The 21,372-nt window shown below is 37.1% G+C and overlaps 1 protein-coding gene across 3 annotated transcripts in view; it reads left to right on the top strand.

Moving 5' to 3' along the window:
* TNFRSF19 (TNF receptor superfamily member 19) overlaps positions 1-21,372 on the top strand; it is a 56,907-nt gene that overhangs the window by 553 nt on the left and 34,982 nt on the right. The window contains exons 1-4 of one of the 3 annotated variants that reach the window (XM_064409207.1): positions 4,585-4,655; positions 11,097-11,185; positions 11,750-11,860; positions 21,083-21,261. In XM_064409207.1, coding sequence (XP_064265277.1) covers positions 11,120-11,185; positions 11,750-11,860; positions 21,083-21,261 — 356 coding nt within the window. In that variant the 5' untranslated portion in view covers positions 4,585-4,655; positions 11,097-11,119. Of the gene's footprint in view, positions 1-4,584; positions 4,656-4,865; positions 5,088-11,096; positions 11,186-11,749; positions 11,861-21,082; positions 21,262-21,372 lie in introns of those variants that run through there. The other 2 variants (XM_064409208.1, XM_064409206.1) reach the window with 2 other exon arrangements.

The raw sequence follows: 21,372 nt of genomic DNA, 5'->3' as shown, positions 1-21,372 counted from the left end.
TTAAAGAATTATAAAGTTCACATAACCAATAATACTACACGTTGTGTGTACAAAGTTCAAAAGATTGCTTGCAATTTCTGCAGCATTTTGTTTGCAGCTCTTGGGCAGAATTATATAGAGAACAGACTATCTAGAATAATAGATAGAAAAACTGAAGAAAACCCAGTATTTTTCAATGCTTTGGGGGTACATAAGGTTTTGGGTTGAACTGCTCATTCATACTGTCTATAGTTTTGTAAATGTCTATTTGAATACATGTATTACATGACTGAGGGGAATACTTATTTTCTAAGGAAAGACCAACCATATCTCCTACACACTGTAATACTTTGTTTGCTCTCAGTGCATTTATTAAACTGTGTCTCCTTCCAACAACACTTTTAAGCCTAATAGTTCCATACTTGAGATGAAAAAAAGTCTCCACTTCCACAGGTTATTAGAACTAAATTTATAAGCATAACATCCTTCAACACAAAAGGAAATGGTTTTATTTTAAGATTGAAGGGATTATAGCTCAGCTATGCCATATGAAATATTGAAAATAAAAGTAATCTTCTAACCTGATGATAGAAGTTTCCTCTAAGACATTTTAATAAATATATTAAAGAAATCTTGGGTTTGTCCACAGCCAACAGCTAGTTTTGCTGAACTTCGAAGAAGTTTTGCTGCATTTTAGTGATGCAATTTCCACTCACAGTGTTTTGTATTCTGTTCCTCAAACTCATATTTATGAAAAGTATTGTGTTGAAGAAATTTTAAGACATCTACTCCTGAAATTCATTATAAGGGAATGATCTTTTGAAGGTTTAGGATTATTCACACATTTGCAGTTTTAAAGGGCCAGATCTTTGTGTGAGTTTGGGCCAAATCCATGAGTGTTCTGTGCCTGCAGCTGGAGTCAGACTGTTAAAATAAGACTCAAACTCCTTCTGTAGTATTTAAATATAATTTAGATTTTCAGAAGAACTTAGAACCCATAATTGGGACCAGACTTGCAAACATTCCAGACACTGAGGTCTTTGAAGATCTACTCTTAATGGTGGCTAGTAATACTGACTTATACAGTCTTAGATCTAAATTTAAGTGTATATAAATTTTAAATACATTTATTAACAAATTGCAACTAAAAGTCCACATAAATTACAGCTGTCAAGCATCACTTGAACACTATTCTTTAAGATGTCTACCAGTCCACAGGACCTTCAAGATGTTCATATTTCAGTATGCTCCATAGTGCAACATGCAAACCCAAGTTTTGACAGTCTGCTTGCATCTGAGTAAGGTCAAGTTATTAACACTTCCAGATAAATGTAGATACCTTTCATTACTCAGTCTGCAAAGTTTCTTTCTTCTAATTAAAACAATATTTGTATATATAAAACTTCAATTTACTGAACATCAAGAGATAATATGCCAGACACAGATTAACTAGGCCTGACTTGGAATCACTTACTTTTCTATACCACCAATTAATTCATATTCTTACTTAACAAGTCAATTATATTATAAGGAAAGTAATTAGCACTGTATGAATAATATGTGTATAGCTGTCAAGAAAGAATATCATTTAAGGCATAGCCAAAGCAAAATTTAGTTTTTCTCCATAATAACAATGATGTACTAAAATATGTTCCTGTAACACTGAAAAGATGCCTTTATTTATTAATTCTATGCTTTGCTGATGAGCTTCTTTGCCTTTGCAGTCCCCTCTTGCTTGTTACTTCTTTTCCAATATGTACACTTATTTTCTGATGAAAATTGTTTCTAAACTTTACCTCTGCTTGGTGTAAAGTAGAAAGGGGAGAAAATTTTTAAAAATAACACAAGGAGTCTTTTTCCTCAGAAGTCAAAAGAGCTGTGCAAGTCTAATGCAATTAAACTATCACTACAAGGGTCTGACCTATCACACAAATGGGTGAAGTTGCACACAGAAGGAACACTGGTTAATCAGATAGATTACACTGTTGAGTAGGATTTGTACAGATAATTATTTGCAACATTTAGGCCCTGAAAATGCATTTAAGAAGCAAAGTTTTTTTTAATTTTGTAAGAAGTCCCTAAGATTTTAGGTAATCTCCCCAGATATTTAAACAAAGATGGGCGTCAACCCAAATAAGCTGAAAAATATCTTTGCTCATCTGTATGTAAGTGAGGCTGAAATGAAAGCACACTTGAACACATTCAACCATGGTGAGAAGAGGATTTTCAGCAATTTTTGTTGTTTTAAATAGCAGTTCTCTGACAGTTTAGCCTGTCATTGATCTGACTTTTAAAGATTAAATAGTAATAATTCTTGGCACTAGTAACTTTGCTTTTACTAAGAGCTGTATAAACATTAATTAATCCTCAGGCTTAAGCTTTCAGAAACAAAAAGTTCACAATGCTTTTTCAAGCAGATCTGACTAGGAAACTCCCAAGTATATGATTTATTTATTAAAATAGCTTGAGCAATTTCTGATTATAAATAGAGCCATTTTCAAACATTGTGCCTTAGATAACATCATAAACATATTTTAAGGTTTGTAATAGTTAAGATTATCAAAAGACATTGCACAGTTATACTGACATCAGTTTCCAACAGCTGTCATAACAAGAGTAGATCTATCTCACTGTTGACTGGGGGAACTGTGTTAGCATTTGAGATATGGAGATAACAACTTCCTATTGCTGTACAATTTCTGCTTCCACATCAGATATGTCACGCAACTTAGTCTTATCAAAGGGGTCAGCTGAAACTGCTTTCCAAATCTTTCTTTTTTGCTTTCGCTCTTGTAGTGAGAATCTCTGTACTAGTTCTAACAATTCACCTCTTCAATTTCCTGAGAAGCATCATGATTTAAACAAAGTAAACTCTACAGTTTTCAGTAGCTTTCAATGATGAATGGAACTAATTAAACCATTTTACATTCAGAGGAAAGATTTTACATGCTACAACAAGGATTTAAACGTTTAAGTTTCAGTGTTACAGAGAGCACTGAGTTGCTCTGAGTTCATTAGCATAGTAACCCACTGTCTGATGAAAGTCTTAATGTTTCTTTATATGGTAATCCTGAGTGTTTAGTCAACACTTCAAGAACTCTGAGATATTTTAATACCTTTGTCTAACTATACTGCTTTAAAACAAGTATCTGAAACATACGTGATGATTCTACTGAGAAGAACTCACGCAATAGTTTCACTGGTGGCTCCAGAAAACAGATAGCATACAAAAGATTGTCTGTAAATAGTGAGACTGTGCACAATGCTCAGTGCTGTGCAGCAGCTGCTATTCACAACAGATGCGCTGCTGTTGTGCCGCAGTATGCCATTCCTCACTGAAATTCCAGCCCCTTGCAGAGCTCCTCCTGGCAAGGGTCCTGAAGCAAAGCTCTTCTTTGAAGGCCCTTTAGAAGAGAATTACATGAAAGCCCCTGTACATTCCGAATTGTTTGGGTTTTATAATTGGAAACAACTAGTTTTGCAGCAATCATTTCTCTCTTTGCATACAACGTGCTGGATTTCAATAAGCGCTCCTTGTTTTTAGAGAAGCCCTTTGGCTGGTGATCTTCAAACTCTTGTCGGTGAGGAGATCCAAAAATTCTGTTTATTTGAAAATGCTTTACCTCCCAGTATAATAATTTGTTAATTTTTTCAGGGCCTAACCCTGTTCCTTGTGTGTCCATACATTGTCTAGACTGTAAGTGGATCATTAACTTCTTCATTACAAGTAAAACTAATAACCTGAAATCCCTGCAGCAGCAGTACTTTTACCAAGGTCTCCAAGACTACTTTCACCAACGTTGGAGCATCTCCAACTTCAGAAAAGCTCCTAATTCGTGTCATAGTGAGTCACAGCAACAACTAACCTAGCGACTATGAAAAATTTACTATCCATGAGTATCCATTTCTTCATGGATACTTGCATTTGATATTGACACTGTGCTTACAACTGGGTAACTTATTACCTGCAGAATGGATAAAATATTGCAGGCTCTGAGCTAGCAGGAAAAAAAACTACCCAAGAATTTGCAGTATGTTGTCAGAAATCCTCTGTCATGATTTTTGGGCAGGAGAGGTGGAAAGGGCTTTGCTGAATTACAAGGACACATTGTACACTCACCTGAACAGTGGCCAAGAGCCAGTACCTTTAGAACAGCCCAGCAACCACAAGCCTGAGCTCCCTCTGAGGGGGATCAGCAATGCCTAGGCTGCAGTCCCAGCGCTGGGCAGCATCTGGAAGCAGAGGTGGGCACAGGAGTGCCCTGCTATCCTGTCCTCCTGATGGGATAAGAGGGACACCAGCCCCTCACTTGTGATTCACCCTGGCTTTGCACGAGTGGTAGGAGGCCCACACCCCCACTCACGCCCTCCCAGCGCAGACACACGGCTCCATCCATCCATCCATCCATCCATCCATCCATCCATCCATCCATCCATCCATCCATCCATCCATCCATCCATCCATCCATCCATCCATCCATCCATCCATCCATCCATCCATCCATCCATCCATCCATCCATCCATCCATCCATCCATCCATCCATCCATCCATCCATCCCATTGGCTGCCCGCCTCAGCTGACGGCCGGGGCGGGCCGGGCGCGGCGTTGCCGGGGTGACGGGGCGGCCGCTGAGGGGAGGCGGCGGCGGCGGCGCTCCTGGGCCGGCCACGGCAGGTGGGTGCGAGCGAGCGAGCGACAGCCGGGCCGCGGAGCGGGGCAAGCGGCGGCTCCCCCGTCCCCCCGGGGCCCCGCGGGCTGGCCGGGCAGCGAGGGGGGCGATGGCAGCGGGCTCGGCTGCGGGCAGGGCTCGGCCGGGCCCCCGCCCCCGGGCGGCTCCGGCCGTGCCGCCCCGCCGGGGGTGCGCGCTGGGTGCGCGGGGCACGGAGCCGCCGCTGCCGCTGCTGCCGGGGGGTTCTGCAGGTCTCGGCGGCCCTGGAGCGGCTGCTCCACGCCCCGGAGCGCGGCGAACAAAAAGCCCTTGAAAGCCGGGCTTTCATGTTCACAAGCGCTTCTCGCGTCTGCTGCGCAAATGAGCTGCTGTTTGCGTCTAAGGATGTTAGAGCTGGAGTTGAAGGAATAGGTGCTCCCCACTTTTTCTTTCGGCTGGTAAGAGGTTTAAAAGCTCCAATTACAGTTCGGTTTATTGAAAAGGTTTTGATTGTTTGACTTCCTTTCCTGTCTCCGTTTCATCTGACCTTGGACCAAAACCTTTACCTGATGTTTGTGGAATGTCTAAATACTTATTTACCAACTTTATGTTTGCAACTACTTTAGAAGGATGCTTTTATCAAGTTTATAAAGTGGTCCAGTAGCATTTAATATGACTAAGTGGCAAATTGATTCAATCTGTAGGTAGGTTTCTTAGCTACTTCATAATCTCTTTCAAGCACACCTTCACCATCAGGTGTAAGGCGAGTTACTTAGGTATGTTACCTGGGAGCTTGTTACCATAAGAGAAGAGGGTTGGGTTTTTGGAGTGGGATTTTTTTGTTGTTTTTGCTTAGTTTCTTGGGGTTTGGTTGTTGGGGTTTTTTGCTTCTTTTAGACCTAGAAGTAAGCTTCTTTATTAGTTTACTAGTAAGATGCTTAAAATGTCAGTTAAGGAGGTAATAAGTCACTTTTTCTCACTTTCAACAACTTGCAATCCTAGTAAAAGAGAAGAGTGTGAATGAAAGTAACTCATGTCTGTGGTTTTTAAGACCTTGCATGCCATCCAAAACTGCTCAAGGCTGGCTGAATAAATGTAGCATATTGGCATTGCACCATTGCAAGGTGTATTAACCAGCTCAATGCTTTATAACTCATGATCCCTAAAAATTACTTTGAAAAAGAACTATTAGTATATTTTGGTGTAAGTGAAGTGTGAATATAATACTGGCATTTTCAATGTATTGCTTATTCACATACCTGAGTACAAAAGTACAAGTGCATCTTGACACTGAGCTTTCATCTAGCAAACCAGTGTCTCCTAGAACTTGAGATGGGTGAGATGTGTTAAACAGAAGGAGCAACTTTTTTTTTACCACAGTTTTGATGTTGTGTGAGTAGGCTCATCAGCTTTGGTGAGAGTGGGAGTTCTTGTGTGAATCACAGGCTCTGATCCTCTAAAATGCTTTGTTTATGTGTAGGAAAAATGTTGCCACATTGCACCTTTGTTACAATATTTCACTCTAATGTCTAATTAATGATAAGCTGGATAAGTTGAAGAACACAAACTATAAACTGCTTTATCACCATTATTCCTGTAAAGACAAGTACTTCAATTAACATAACTTGAAGTGTGTGGTACTCAGAAGCAGCACAAATATTTCCTGGCTGTGTCTTGTGGCCCTGTCTTCTTCTCATCTGCCTCAGCCCCTAAAATAGATCTAAGTGTTTTCAATCAGTAGCAAGTTTTAACTTCATTCTGCTCCCTCTGTCTTTACAAAATTAGAAATAAATCCATAGTGGCCTAATGCCATACATTTCATGTATGGCAGGTTTGTAAAATACAGATCTTTTCAACGTGATATTTAATGTGATGAATATGCCTTAGCTGACAGTATGGAGTTTTTTTCCCCACATTTTTCAGAAAAGTTGGAGCAAATGTGGTCAGACAAGACCTCATTTACTTCACAAAGGGGAAGACTATAAGGGTTGAGGGCAGGGTGTAATGGGAAGGTGTTCTAGACCTGTGAGACCGAAACAACAATGTGCAGTGCTGTAGTGGAAGTTCTTGTCCCTAACTCGCTCCCTTGCTTTGTCTTTCCCATTGCAGCAGCATGAGTACTTTCCCTTCTCTTGTTTCTTGCCCCTGGGGCACTGACTCTGCTAAAGCCATCTGCCACTCCTTGTTTTATTGCCTGCAGTTGACAGCTGCGGGTGGGAAGTAGGTGGTTAGGAAGGAGCTGAGACCCTATTTGCTGGATACCAGAGACCTCTGTTGGCAAGATTAGATGATTATATTTTCATCCCTCTTTCTTACCCAGAACTTCTCAGAGTACTCTGCCAGTGTTATAGAGTGTGTGAAAAGTGGTCATCAAGTAAAAAGATCAGATCAAATATGGGAAATTTCAAAGACCTGGTTGTGAATTAACTGAGAATTCACAATTTTAAGTTAAGTCAATGTGAAGTTGGGACTCTTCACCATTTCTAAAGTTTCCCTTAGAAGATGGATGATGTTGACTTCAAAGTTTTGATGCTTCCGTGTCTGAGAAACCTGCTAGTCAGCCATAATTTAGTCATGCTGCTTTGATTCTTGAAGTGGTGTGTCTTTCACAGTGGAATTTGAAGTTTTTTGGAGAGAAAAAATAAATGTTTTTCTGACATGGATTTTGAAATAAAATGATGAGTACTATTCAAGCAAGCTGGTAAATGTGGGAGTAAATGTTAGGGGGCCATGGATTCTAGAACCCTAAACAGCTGGAAGTTCTTACTTCCACAATACATTTATTTCTATACATGTTTCTAATTTACTGTTTGATATTGCCTTCTTTATGCATATGCATAGCAGGCCCCAAATGACCTTAAAATTATGCAACTACATTCCCTAATGCAAGTTCCCTATCCTGAGTTCAGTACATTAGCAGTAATGATTGCTTTTCCTGGAGTATTTTAGGCAAGCATATTACTGTTAACCTAATAAGATGTATTTTAAATAATTCAGTGACCTCAAAAAGCTCTGTCCATAGGTTTCTTTCTTCTAATAAAACTGAGTATAACTGAACTTGACATTTTAAATATCAGTATCTGGACAAGAGCAGTCAGTCTTTAAAGATATGGAACCTCTGTTTACTCACACATGTTTTAGAGGCAAAAACCTTCTAATAACTTCTTACTTGAAAGCACGAGTTGCATGGCTGGTGTCCAACAGACATCAGTATCATGCCATTTGATATGAGAGAAGAAATTTGCCCAATAGCAACCTATTATTAAGTGCTGCAGTTTCTGCTTTTTAAGCAGGACTTTTTACCAAACTGGAGATTGAAGCAGGAAACGTGCAGCTGAGACAGTTATCTCTCCTTTGGGACTTGCCTTCGATACAATGAGTTATTGAGGTGCCTTTCAATTATTTTTATCAAAATGTTGTTATGAAAGAAACAGTTTATTTGTCCTCTTAACAGTTGTTATTTCTTGTACTCTGCCTTATTTCTTTCTCATGTTAGTCAGTACTGGGTCTTTGGTGTTGTTTTGGCAGGAGTGGTGACAATGGACACAATGATGGCATGATAGAGTACCACAGGCATTCATATAAGTCTGCTTAAATTATTTAAGTGTGTTTTGGTGCTGCTGAAGTGCTCTGAAGTTTAAGGTCCATGGACATGCAAGCTTCTTTTGGAATCTTTGTTGATTATAGAAGACTTGTTATATGCAAGATATATCATAAGCCTGAAGCTATAAGATCTCATGAAACTTGTAATGATCAGTCAAAACACTGAACCTTAGTCAAGTGTAGGATAAGTTGGAGAAGTCCTTGATAGTTTTATGCCAGTTATAAAATGCTTGATTTTGAAAATTTACTCTGGGTTGTGGAAGTCCTGGTGAATGGATTTGCCAAGACTGTTTAAAGGCAGTAGATTTGCTTTTAAATAGAGAATATTTCGCAGCTGCAATCAAATTTCACACCTATGTGTGCAAAATGTATTGTGGTACAGGATGGTTTACCATGTGCTTTTTATGCTCTAAAAGTTTTTGAGGTACTTGCTATAAGAAAACTGAAATACAAGATGTCAGCATGACCAGCAAGATTTTTAATACTGCTTTTTCTTCTGTACTGGCATTTGATATTTATTCCATTTTGACTTCAGAATACTAAAAGATGAGAATATGTAACTAGCTTTGTTTCAGTACTGATTTTGATAAGTTGTATATATACTGATTTTTAACAGTATTAAATCTTCAAGTTATTTTGCCTTGGAGAAAAGGTATAGGGGTTACTATACCTGAATTACATTAAGCTAATATGGTTTTATTGCAGATAATTAGTCTGCAGGGCAGTTAATTGGGCTGTTCTTAATTTGCTTTATTTTTTCTGTGCTTCAGGTGGCTTGCACAGAAAAAATAGACTTCTTAGATTATGTTATAGCTCCATATTTTAGATCATTATGCTTATTACAGCTCACCAGTATTTTTTGTATTGAAAATTCTATGTGAAACTTGACAGAAAAATATACAATTATTATACTTGTCAGTTTCTTTTTGATATGTTACACATCTATTTTCAGAAGCAAAAGTAAATATTGAAACTTAAAATGAAATTTACTTTAAACCTTAGAGAGAATCCTGGTTTTGAAGTTTTGGTAGTATTCTACAGATGGTCATAATTGCATTAGAACTGTATTATGATTTAGCTATTTTTTGATTATTAAAGAATACATATGACTCTGAGTAATCACTTGACATTCAAATCTAAGAAATTCAATTATAATTACAGCTTTATTTCCCTTTCACACTTCCGTAAAGCTTTAAGTCCTATAGCAGTTAAGGAAACATATGAAGTATTTATTTTTTCCACTAAACAATATTACGTGATATAAAAAAGTTAATGGGGATTTTTCTCCCAAGTCCCATTAATTTCAGCATGATTCTTTGAATCAATATTTAACCAGTTTATTAATTTAACTCTTACACTTCTAGCTTTTCTGTCTTGTCTTCTCTGAATCAAGTGAAGTCAAGCTTGTTTTACAGGATGCTTTTCTGTAATGCAGTGTAGAGTTATTTATTTTATGATGATTCTTAGTTATTTTTTAATTTCTTCATATATTATGCTTGAATTTCTGTATCATTTCAAAGGGAATGAACAGCAAAATTGCACAGGATAAAAATTAAGACTTTCTTGGTACTTATTTCAAGGTTACTGAGGTGCAAAGTGTCACAATTTGTCTCTTATCTAATCTGCTTTTACTTAGAAGATATTTGGTTACTTGTTGGCCCGTACATGATATAATGTATGGTGTGTGTACTTACCCATTTTCTATGTTTCTAAAAACAGATGAAAAATGTTTCTTGAAATTTCTGAGTTCCCTTAACAGCATTTTTACTGTCTCTGTCCACTGTTTGCTCTTACTAGAAACTGTTTTGTTCATGCATACCTATTTTTTTCCCAGCATTAGAATTGTCAGCTTCTCATGACTTCAGAACTTGTAACATTTGTTGACTCTCCTTTTTCAGTTTTCTAGTTGTTCTACAGTACTTTTTACATGAAGTTGTGTTTTGGTCATCCGGAATTATTTTTGATATTTTTCCACTTAATGTTTCTTGCCTTAATTTTTTTTCCCTCGGACTTAAAAAAGAAACCTATGTCAAATACTATATCTGTATCTATTCATATTCCTTGAGAGTATGTCTTCTTTTTTACCCATGTTGACATGCATTTAATCTGGTAATTGTCATTGGCCCCTAGACCATTACCATCACTAAGTGAGAAATAACTATAAAAATGTCATCTTGGCTTTCCTGAGGAGTGCTGTCTGACACATGCTCTGTTCTTTCTAGTAGACTTTTGCTCTTTTTACCCTTCAAGATACAGCTTATCTTAAAAAATACCCATAGTGACAATGAAGTATACTTTCTTCTTATTGATTAGAATGTGTTAACTAGGGTATTGATGCAGTAAAATGTGGCATTGTGTGTTAATTATAGTTTTTGTTCATTCTGGTTGTATATTTTTGAAAGCATATTATTCTTGCAGTAGCTCCATGTTGCATTTTGTGACTGTTCTTAATGTTTTTCTCTGTTGTTTTCCTTTTGTTTGGGTACCATCCTTTCATTTGTCAGTCTCTACTCTTAAATGATAAAAAACAGCATGGTGTATTTTTGTCTGTTGATCACATACTTAGTTGAGTGTTTAACAAGCAAGAAATATATGTTAGGGATGTTAGATTAATAAATGCTGATATTCTCTAATCTGGACTGATAGCCATCTCTTCTTTTGAGATTTAAAACTATAGAAACTTTGTGTTTATGATTTTTAAAACATATGTTTGTTGTTTAGCAGCTTCCAGGAATCCATTTGGAGATGTTAATGGTATGACAGATTGTTTAAATTGCAGAAGTCATGTGTCCATTGTACTTCATGACACTTGGCATGTCAAAATACAATGTAAATATAAATTTTTTCTTTTTGCATTTTTCTAGGGAGAAAGGTTTAATCACAAGAAATGGATGCTAAAGGATTACAAAGAGATGATAAACTGAAGGTGCTTGTCATTTTACTAGCATATTTGGTAAGTTAAAGATTAATATTTTCCCCCTATGTTGAAAAACTTGTACTGAACACAGAAACTGTGTCTTTTGTTTTACATATTACTGCTAACACTAAAGGTCTTCAAATGCTGCATGTAGACAATGCTTACACATTTTATTGATTTGAGCTTAAGCTTGGTCCACTGATTCATATAATTTTTGGCTGCTCCTCATACACAATTTCAAAATTTTACCTTGTGAGCCTCTTCATGGATGAAGGAGTGGACTAGAACAGAAAATATAGGTGAAGATAGTGCTGTGGAGGTGATGCTGCTTCACTTCAGAGGTGGCCATCTCTTACTCCAGTGTGCTGTGTACACAGTTTAGGTCCTTGGAGTGTTCAGTTTATGGACAGATTGTAGCACAGCAAACAATTACCTTGCCTGCTCAGTGTACTTAGCTCTGGCTTGCTGTAGAACTAAAGGGTAATTAATAATTCGGAAAGTTATTTTTATGATCAAAACATGGATTTTTTTTTCTGAGATTTAATATATTTTGATGAATTTACCTTTTTTTTTGTTTTGTTGTTGGTTTGGGTGTTTTAGCTAAGTAAGGTAATTTGTGAGACTGGAGACTGCAGAGAGCAAGAATTTAGGGACCAGACTGGAAACTGTATCCTCTGCAAACAATGTGGTCCTGGAATGGAACTCTCAAAGGTAAGGAAACAATGGTTTCTTGCATTTGCTTTATTTCTGATAAGTGCATTTATGTATTTGATCTAAAATGATGGATATCTGTGCTTACATGAAAATATGTACTATATGTACTGTTTTGGCATTTGAGCCCTCTGTAGTTTTTCAAGAACCATGTTATCTGTTTCATTTTATATTAAATGCTCAGTTCAGAAAATGGTGATGCCACTACTAAAGCAGGCAGTACTATCTGGATGGGCTCTCAAATTGTTGTTTGAAATGTGAGTTAGTGCAACAAAGGAGGGGAAAAACTACAAAGGGAAAAAAAATCTACCTGGAGTTAAGACTGCATAACCTTACTCTGTAGAAAAGAATGTGAAAAATTAATTTCAAACCAGTGATTGGTACAGACTGCAGACAGGGAGTGGCTTAATTTTTACAGTGCTGACATTCACAACCAGGTCCAGATTTTGGGTGCAAAGTTTAAATATTTTATATGCGAATTTTTTGTCTTAACAGAATGGTTTATAATAAAAAGGTTGTAAGTAAATAAATACAGAATAAGATTCAAATGAGAGCTAATATATTTCCTTAGAACAGGAGAGAAATAGGTGATTGTTCTGTTTTCACTGTGGTTGGAGCACTTTAGGAAGCAAGATTCAAATCAGGCTTGAACAATTTCTTTGTTTTATAATTAATTAAAAATGCTATAGACCTAATTCTTATCCTTATGCCATGTAAAGTAATTGAAAACGTTGAGGCCAGAAAAAATACATGATAATATTTAGAAGGCACATAAGAAGTTCTTTTGATTTCATGGAGAAGGAAATACTATTGTGAATCTTACACAATTGCATTTTGCTTTTATAACAATTGCATTTCTTCCAAAAGAAAATGCCCATAAAGGTTTTTGAATTACTAGGATTTTCGGACAGTGGAAATGAATCAACGGAGATGAATGCTGGCTGTGATTACGGGTTGGGATTCAGTAGAACTAGAAAGTTCACTTGGCAAAATTTTCAGCAAAATTCCGAGTCTGAATGCAAGTTACGAGGGGGTTCTTAGTTGTTTTCAGTTCAGAGAAAGTAGGTGCTGTGCATGAGCAGGGATAGAGAACAGTGAAGGAAAACACAGCTGAAAGGGAGGAATATGTTGGGATTCATTCACTCAGCTACTGGAGGTGAAAGAGGCAACAAAATGGGTTATGTGCCTTGGGAGACTGGATGTCTTGAGGGAGCAAGTGTCCTGCCAAAGACGTGAGGATGGTAAGGCAAAGGGTGCAGGGTGGTGTCAGGAAGGGTGAGCAGACCTACCAAGACTCATGCATGTGTAAAACCCTTTCTTCAGTGTCCAGCTCTAAACCCCCATCGTGCCCATTGCTGGAGTGTGAAGCTGTGACCCTGACATAACTGTGCAGTCAGGTCCATACCTGGGAGGTGGGGCCATAAAGAGCAGGCAGAAGGGCAAACTCTGTCTTGTACTTCTACTGATAGTGTAAAAAGGATGCTGAAGGTGAAATTTAGGTTGTTTAAGGGAATTTGAAATGTTTATTTCGAAAATTTTTCAACATGAGCTAAGTTACTCATTACTAAGTTTGGTGTGTTCAAACTGCAGGGGCAAAAAGAAGTTTGAGTTTATAGCTCTGTAGTTCCTATTATGTTCAGCTCTGAAAAAAAAGCACAAGTTAAGTATTGTGGCTTGTGTGAGATTTGAAGGGATTTACTGAAATTGAGTGACACCTTTTCTCTATCTCTTGACCCCCTGTGGTGATTGTTCAGTGCATTAACAGAAATACTCAGTTTCACACTTTAGTGGGAATCCCTTTGTATGTTGGGCAGCATTAGTTAAGGTTTAGTCATACAAGCAATGCTCTTAAAGCAGAGATTTAGACATGACTTACGACATGGGTGTGGTTTGGTTTGGATTTTTCAAATTGGCCTTAAATTTGAGAACTCAGATGTTCTAGGGGGTGTTTTAATTTTAAAGGCAGTTGTAAATATGTCACTTTGGAACAGTGGGATGGTACTATGTGCATTTATATAGTCACATAATATACTTATCTAGTTGGCAAACAAAACCCAAAAGCATAAAAACTCAGACTCTCAGTAATTACACTCAATTTAATAAAGAAATGCTAAACTAAAACAACAAGATTATAGTTTGCAGTAGTACAGTATTGAAGTTAAGGGTTTGCTTCACCTGTTTTTGTTTGCAGTCTGATAGTTCTGATTCTTCTAGGACTATTTTGGTGTTTTTGAAAATAGGAATGCTTGGTTAATATCACTATGCAAGCAATTACTTCTCACAGACAGTAATAGACTTTCAAATTTTTTTTTCTTCTATACTAGAAATGAAATAACAGATTTTGTTCAAACCTAAATGATTGGAATCATATTGTCCTTTATAAAAAGAGGTACAATTCTCTGTGAATCATAGTGAAGGATGTGATGCTGTGGCTGTGACTGAAATGTGGTTGAAAGTAGTCATGTAGAACTACAGCTTGAAGCAACAAATATGTAAAGTCAAAGGTCAGAACATAAAGGGAAGAGGCATTTAATGATACACTTGAAGTAATTTGCAGCCCAGGAGAAGTTTTGTTTGCTTCGTTTTTTTACATATGAGAAAGCAATGATATAATAATGCTATAGTTTAATAACAGTTTCTTAACACTAAATAATATGTCAATTTTCCTATTAAATATTTAGTGCTCCTGGATAAAACTAGATGTACTGCTGGATGTGTGAGCATGATTGTGTGTCTAAGTGTATAGTAAAATGCAATTGTGGTGGTGGGGTTTTTGGTTCAGTTCCCCCTGAGTGTTTTAAGCAATTGACAGACAGGTTTCATTTTTATATTTGTAACAAAACACATCAGCTTATATTGTTAATGCAAAAGCCCAGCTTTTCTCATCTTGTGTATGAGATATTACTTTATCTTAGTTACAATCTAAATATGTAGTTTTCTTTCTTGTCATGACTGACTTCACAGACATAACAGGGCAAAAATCCAGCTGTACAGACTGCATATATGTATGTGTGTGTGTGTGTCTATACTTATTTTTACAGCTTCAGTTAGACATATATATCTTTGTTGCTATATTCTATGAGCATTTCACCTTTCTAAATGAGGAAAATGCTGTTGCCCTGTCTCAATTTATACATGAGACACTAACATAAATCACCTTGTAGACAGAGGCCATAGAGTAGAACAGAAGCTTTCTCTTCACAAGGCACCATATAGACAAGACAAAGGATGATGGGCACCAATTGTACCAGGAGAATTTTTTTTTGTTTTATAGTGAGCACATTCATTCACTGAAACAATCTCCCTGGAGTCCCCATCACTGGGAGCTTTTGGGATGCAGTTGGACAGGGTGCTAGATCATCTCAGATCAGCTCAGGTCCCTGACCCATGAAAGTTTGATTCAAATGTTCTTTCAAGGTTCCTTCTAACATGTCTGTTCTGTGATTCAATTGTGAGTCTTTTAATTTTGGTTGCAAAGCAATGCTCTGTCTATTGGATTGACCTTCCTGTATAGGTAAGCAACTTCAGACACCATTGTTAGCATGAAATAAACAAAACTAGAAAAAACCAACCCAGCCTTCTTTCATGTAACTAATTCTGAATCTAGACCATTCTTTTCAGCTTTTGCTGTCACAGTTTAATGGGGTTCTCTTTTTCAAAAATCTTTTTAAAGTATTTTTTTTCCTTCCAATAAGAAAGAAATAGTATCACCTTCAGCTTTTCCTTTCTGATTGCCTATATACTGTTCTAACAACAATGCTGCAGTGTTACATTAGCTTAGAACTAAAATCCATTGATCACTTATGCTAATTGTATTTTTATTAAGTACTTTTAACATATTGCCATCAGAAGAAAGGAAGCTTTGTTCTTGTATCAATAGAATTGATGGGGAAGAGAGTGAAAGCTGCTTCCCATGTTTTTTTGCTTCTTTTTGTTAATTAAAAAAAAAATCTGTATAGCCTTTTCTTCTCATAAATGGGTATTTGGTAATGTCTGTGAAGCCTTTGAATCACTGGATTAGCTTTGTTTTCAGTGTGTGTAGTCTTTGTTTCAGGTTTGGGTTTTTTGGTTGTTTGGGGTTTTTATTAGGTTTTTTGGGTTTTTTCTTTTTTTTTTATTAAGCAGGGCTTTCTTCTGGGGTGGGAGACTGAAATGGTTGTGTTGATTCAGAAGGAAGTGTTTGCTTCACATGGCTCAGCATTATTGCATTTCTCATTCATTTAGTAGATAGCAAAGCATCACATAGTTAAGCACGAGTCATTTAATATCTTTTATTCTTTAAGTGGCTTCAGTTTGCCAGTGCCTGACTAGTCATTGGTTTGGCTTGATAGTAACAGCCTTTCATCTTATCTCATATATGTTTCTGAAGTAAATCAAGCCTTATCTATTATTGAAATTTATACAAATCACAATTAATGCAGAAAAAAGAAAATGGCATAGTTTGTGTTTCAGCCTTTTTCTTAAAGATGGTCAAGTACAGAAATGAAAGTCCTTCCAGTTCTTTCACCATCATTTTTTTAAAGTTATCAGCTGAGCCGGTGCACTGAGCACAATATATGACAAGGAAGGAATGGAAACCAAGAGGTGAGAGTTCCTCAAGCCAGTATGCCATCAAGTAAGCCATGATAAATACTGACACTGGGAGACAGCTGGTGGGACAGAGGCAGCTCAATGGTTGCTGAGGTGGGGCTGTGTATCACAGCCTGCTTCCTTCTACCAGGTATATGATGAAGAAAGAGAAGACCTGCATGTTGTCTCAGAAAAAGGAATTGTGAATTAAACAGGCAGGTACTGTCTGAAGCTTCTCCTGCATGTGACAGTCCTCACACGAAGACATCAGAGTGCTGTGCTGTGACCAACGTGTTGTCACAGTGAAGCCACCAAGAGCAGCTGCTGCCATGTTTAGCAGTCACTCTTAAATTTTCAAAGCAATAGAGCTGCTTGTGAGGAAGCCTGCCAGATCTCAGCTCAGGAGAGGCCAGCATGTGTTTCTGGAAACTGAAGCAGCTGCTTGTAGGCATGCCAAATCATCTTCACTGAGAATGAAACTCTTCTGACCCTAGCTGTGCACTTTGACACAGCACTACGTCTGATGTTTGCAGCATGCTGTTGCAGCCTGTCCTGCTCAGAGACTTCTGCTGATAGACCCAGCTCATTATTGGATTCTAGATGAGGCTGACCCACAGCCTGAGGTACTTCAGGAAGCTAAAACTGTGTGCTATTTAAAAAGGCCATGTACTCCAAGGTATTAGGAAAAGCTTAATTTCCCAGCACCAGTGTAGTGCTGCAACCTGTTATGTGACCCGACACCAATTAAGTGTCTTAATGCCTGGAAGACTTTTTCTTGAGAATACCAAGTATTCTTGTAATCATAATGGCATAAGTGGAACTGCTTTGGCTGTGTTGTCTAGGGATTTACATAGTTTGTGGATAATCAGTGGAACTAGAAACAATTCTAAAATATATTTGCTTGCAGATTATGATCTTAATGATGCCTGTAAGCATTTTTTAAAATTAAATTTGAGGTTATTTTAATTGAAATAATGTTTAAAATCTAATTTACTCTTCATTTACTGTCTGTGTTGGATTCAACTTTTAGGGAAAAACCATACCACTTAACTCCAGTATTCTTTATAGTCTGCTCAAGTTATGGTTGTTCTGTCTGGATCAATGTTTGGGTAGCACATAGTGAAAGAAAACTTTAACAGTGGCCTGGTAGTTCTTGAAGAGGTGTCTGCATTATTCTGAGCTTTTAATATTTTTAGGTAGAAACTAAATTATGAGTTTGATTAACTAGTTTGCTACAGATTCCTAGGCAGCCTTGACCAGTCACTCCACTTGATACCTCAGTGAAACACTTCTGAACAGAGTTGTTCTGGAGATACACAAGTCAAAGGTCAAGAGATAGCACATTACTGTGGTAGTGAAAGCTGTATAGACATCAAGAGAATTGAGGTGCATTTTAATTTTGAAGATTTTTTTGTAATCAACTTAAATTCAGTTTTCTAAAGTGTTTTGAGTTTTATGGCTTGTACTGTGTATCTTTTGAGAGAGAAAATTTTCATTAATTGAAAAGGGAAAAGTAGAAAGGGAGGGTGTGCTAAGTGTTCTTCACAGCAAGCTTTGCAACAGTAAAAATAAAGGCAGCATATATTTGTGCTCTTTTTTTCTGGCACAAAAATAAAAAATGCTTTTTTGAAATCTAGCTGATTGCTATTACGAATTTTATTTCTCTTTTCTGCAGTTCTGAGGTCAAATGCCACAGGAGATGAGCTCTCTTTTAAAGTTAAGAGTGGGAGGATGGAGAGGGTGAGGGGGAGTTGGGAACTATTCAGATCTCATTAGCCATATAACTTGACAGCTTTGTAAATAGAACACAGAGAAAACTGGTGTACTTCAGTTTTGCACATGCACTGATAAAAAATGAGCAGTCAATTGTTTTCATCTTTGCTGGACTGCTAAATTATAAAGTCCAAGATTTCAAAGGATTTGAATCCATCATCTAAATCATATCATTCAGTTTGGGGAATGTGGTTAATTATGAGTACAGATCTTTTTGAAGTTCTGCCTGGTTTACAAGCTTAAATATTTATTTGCACCTGCCAGGCAGTTAACTACCTCAAATATTATGTGAACAGAAAAAGCACATAAATAAAGTTTTAGTTGTTATGAATTGGTATCTGCGGAATTCCTGGCAAGGACTTAGAAACCATCTTTGAAAGGATGGGAGACTGTAAATTCCTTGGGCAGAAGATTTCTTTGTGTTGCATCCACCATTTTTATAGCTTTAAAGTAAACTATTCCATGATGCAAAGAATCACTAGCATGTGTCCATACATCCAGCTATAGAAGCAGATCTGATCTAGAAACAATTTACTCGGCTTTGGTAGTTTGGGCCAGTGAGTGAAAGCATTTAATTCTGACTTTTGTTTCCTGTTCTTTTTTTGATCCAAAGTTTCAAAGCTAGTCTGGAAAGGAAAACTTATAATTAAGTTAATTCAGGCCTGATATTTGAAAGTTTGATAGAACTTGGGAGGGACTGATTCCAAGTGATTTATCAAAAGATCCAAATGTAAATGGTTTAACTGAGTGGTATAATATATTCCATAATGCTACTGTTTTGATAAGCTAACTAGAAAGAGTAGGTATTTAGAAAGAGTGTGTTAAAGATTAATGATATTCAATGAAAATGTTTATTTATACTTAGGGAGAGCAAAATCTAACACAAGTTTGTCTGGTTCCAGTCCCTGGTGGTAATCATGTAGCTTTGTATACAGTCTTACAATTACATAAATGAAATGGAGTGTAAAAATTAACACAGGAAGGTACAGCTAAAACTGACATGGCTTTGGCATTGATTCCTAGTAGAAACTTGTCAATTTGAAATAAGATTGTATGAAATGTTCTATATCCAAAGTAAGTAGAAAAAAAGAAAATAAATATTTTTATTTTTTTTTAAACTTTTTGCCTACCAGCTTTAATATGGTCCCAGTATATCACAGGAGGACCGTGCTGTACAGTACGTGAAACTGTAGGATGTTTTTTGGTTTTGTTACTAACTGCAATGATTTGCCTGTCTGCTCCTTGATCTGAAAAATACTCAGTAGTAATAAACTACATTTCAGCTAAAAGAAAGCGAAACAAAAACTAACAATTATTGACTAAGTTTGTGGATCTAGAGACTTAAGTTTGTGGATCTATTTTTACTGTCTTGTTGTAATTGCTTTCATAAATTGTTCATTTTCTGCATACTTGAGGGCTTGGTCTTCAGAGGAGAGAAAAGTTTATTCTTAACATAAAGGAAAATTTAAAATTCTTAGAATGTCCTGTAAAATGCATCTGAAGTTGTTTTTTGTTACTTTGTCATTTCAGGTTAGAGGCCTATTGGCCAGCTTGATCACAAAGCTTCTCCCATAAATGCTTTCTCAGCACAAAGCCTTGGAGAATCCAAGTGTGTTGGATCTTGGAGAATCAGAGAGTGTTTCTAAAGTTTAAAAGCTTGGTTTTTTGCAGCAGATTTGGTTAGGTTGGTGACTTTGGAAAAAGTTTTTCATATTCATCAAACACATGCATCATGCATGTTTATATTCATCAAACTGGTAGAAACCTCTGAAGTTGCCCTAGTTGAAGATTTCCTGCAGCTTTCCCACTGGGAAGATGCCCTATTCTTCCACTGAAAATACATAGGAGAGCAAGGTCCCAATATCGTGCCTTTCCTAATGAGTTCTTTCTGGCAATTTGTTGTGTTCCCCTTGCAGTTTTATGGTGTATCACTGATGCATCAAATCGAACTTCAAAGTACTGAGCAAAATTCATAGGATATTTGGATGATAAGAGGGAATAGCAGTTCCTAGTAACTTGATAACTCCTAAGAAGTTGATTGATAGTTCTTAAGAAGTTGATTGATAGTTCTTGGTAATCAGTTCATAGGATTCAGTCCCCAAACTTACCTATGGCTTGGTGTTTATCTTTGCAGCTTGTCCATTGTATTAGGTTCCCTTTTGCAAATGAATAGAAATAAAGCCTTTAAACTGCTAAATTTGGCAGAAATAATCAACCATAACAATATTACTTGTATAGTAAAATATTGTGCCTCCCTGTGATCTGCAGATCTATTAAACTTTTCCAACAGTCTGAGAACTGTTTGAACTGTAGTGGATTGAGTTTTTGAGATTCTTAGTGGCTAAGCAACATTTTGTGCCTAGCTGATGGTCATTAACCAGCTCTGGTTTATTTGGTAACAGAAGTCCTAAGCTTTTGAAGATCAGTGCACTCTCTTTGGCAATTAACTTTGTTCACCTTAGCTATGAACCTTAATATCAAAGTGCTTCTTTGCTGTTTTTGTAACTGAGTAAGTGCCTTCATACTTCACTTGTCCCAGTTTCTTCTCTTTCACATGACTGACCTAATTAAAAAACAGACAGCTCAATAATTCTACCATAAGCTAGTAATAATGAAACTGTGGGAGTCCTTGAAGCCCTTTATCATTCAAATGCACAGTGGTTTCATGAATAAAATGGATGACTAAGTATTACTTATAGAAGTAAGGGAGATTATTAGCAGTGGAAGACACATTTGAACTTGCTGAAAGGCTGGCTTTTGTCTCGAGAAAGACCTACTCTCAGTAATAATTACACCAGGTCTTCATTTTATCCCAGCATTCTCTTCTTGTTCACGCATTCAGTGACTGAATAGCTTGCTATTGCTTGTTAATCCCTACAGGAATGCGGCTTTGGATATGGGGAGGATGCACAGTGCATGACATGCAGGCCAAACAGATTCAAGGAAGACTGGGGCTTTCAGAAGTGCAAGCCTTGTCTGGATTGTGCCTTGGTTAACCGCTTTCAGAAGGCCAACTGTTCTGCCACCAGCAATGCACTATGTGGGGACTGTTTACCAGGGTAAGACCATTTCTGAAGATGAGATTTGAACAAATTCTAACCTAATTTACATTAAAATTGCTTGTTCATGTTTCCTGGATAAATGTTGGTACCCTTTGTGTATGTATGAAG

Source organism: Passer domesticus, chromosome 2 (genome assembly GCF_036417665.1).
Source record: "Passer domesticus isolate bPasDom1 chromosome 2, bPasDom1.hap1, whole genome shotgun sequence".
NCBI lineage: Eukaryota > Metazoa > Chordata > Aves > Passeriformes > Passeridae > Passer > Passer domesticus.
Note: the sequence above shows the minus strand (reverse complement) of the source record. Positions and strands in the feature narration are given on the sequence as shown.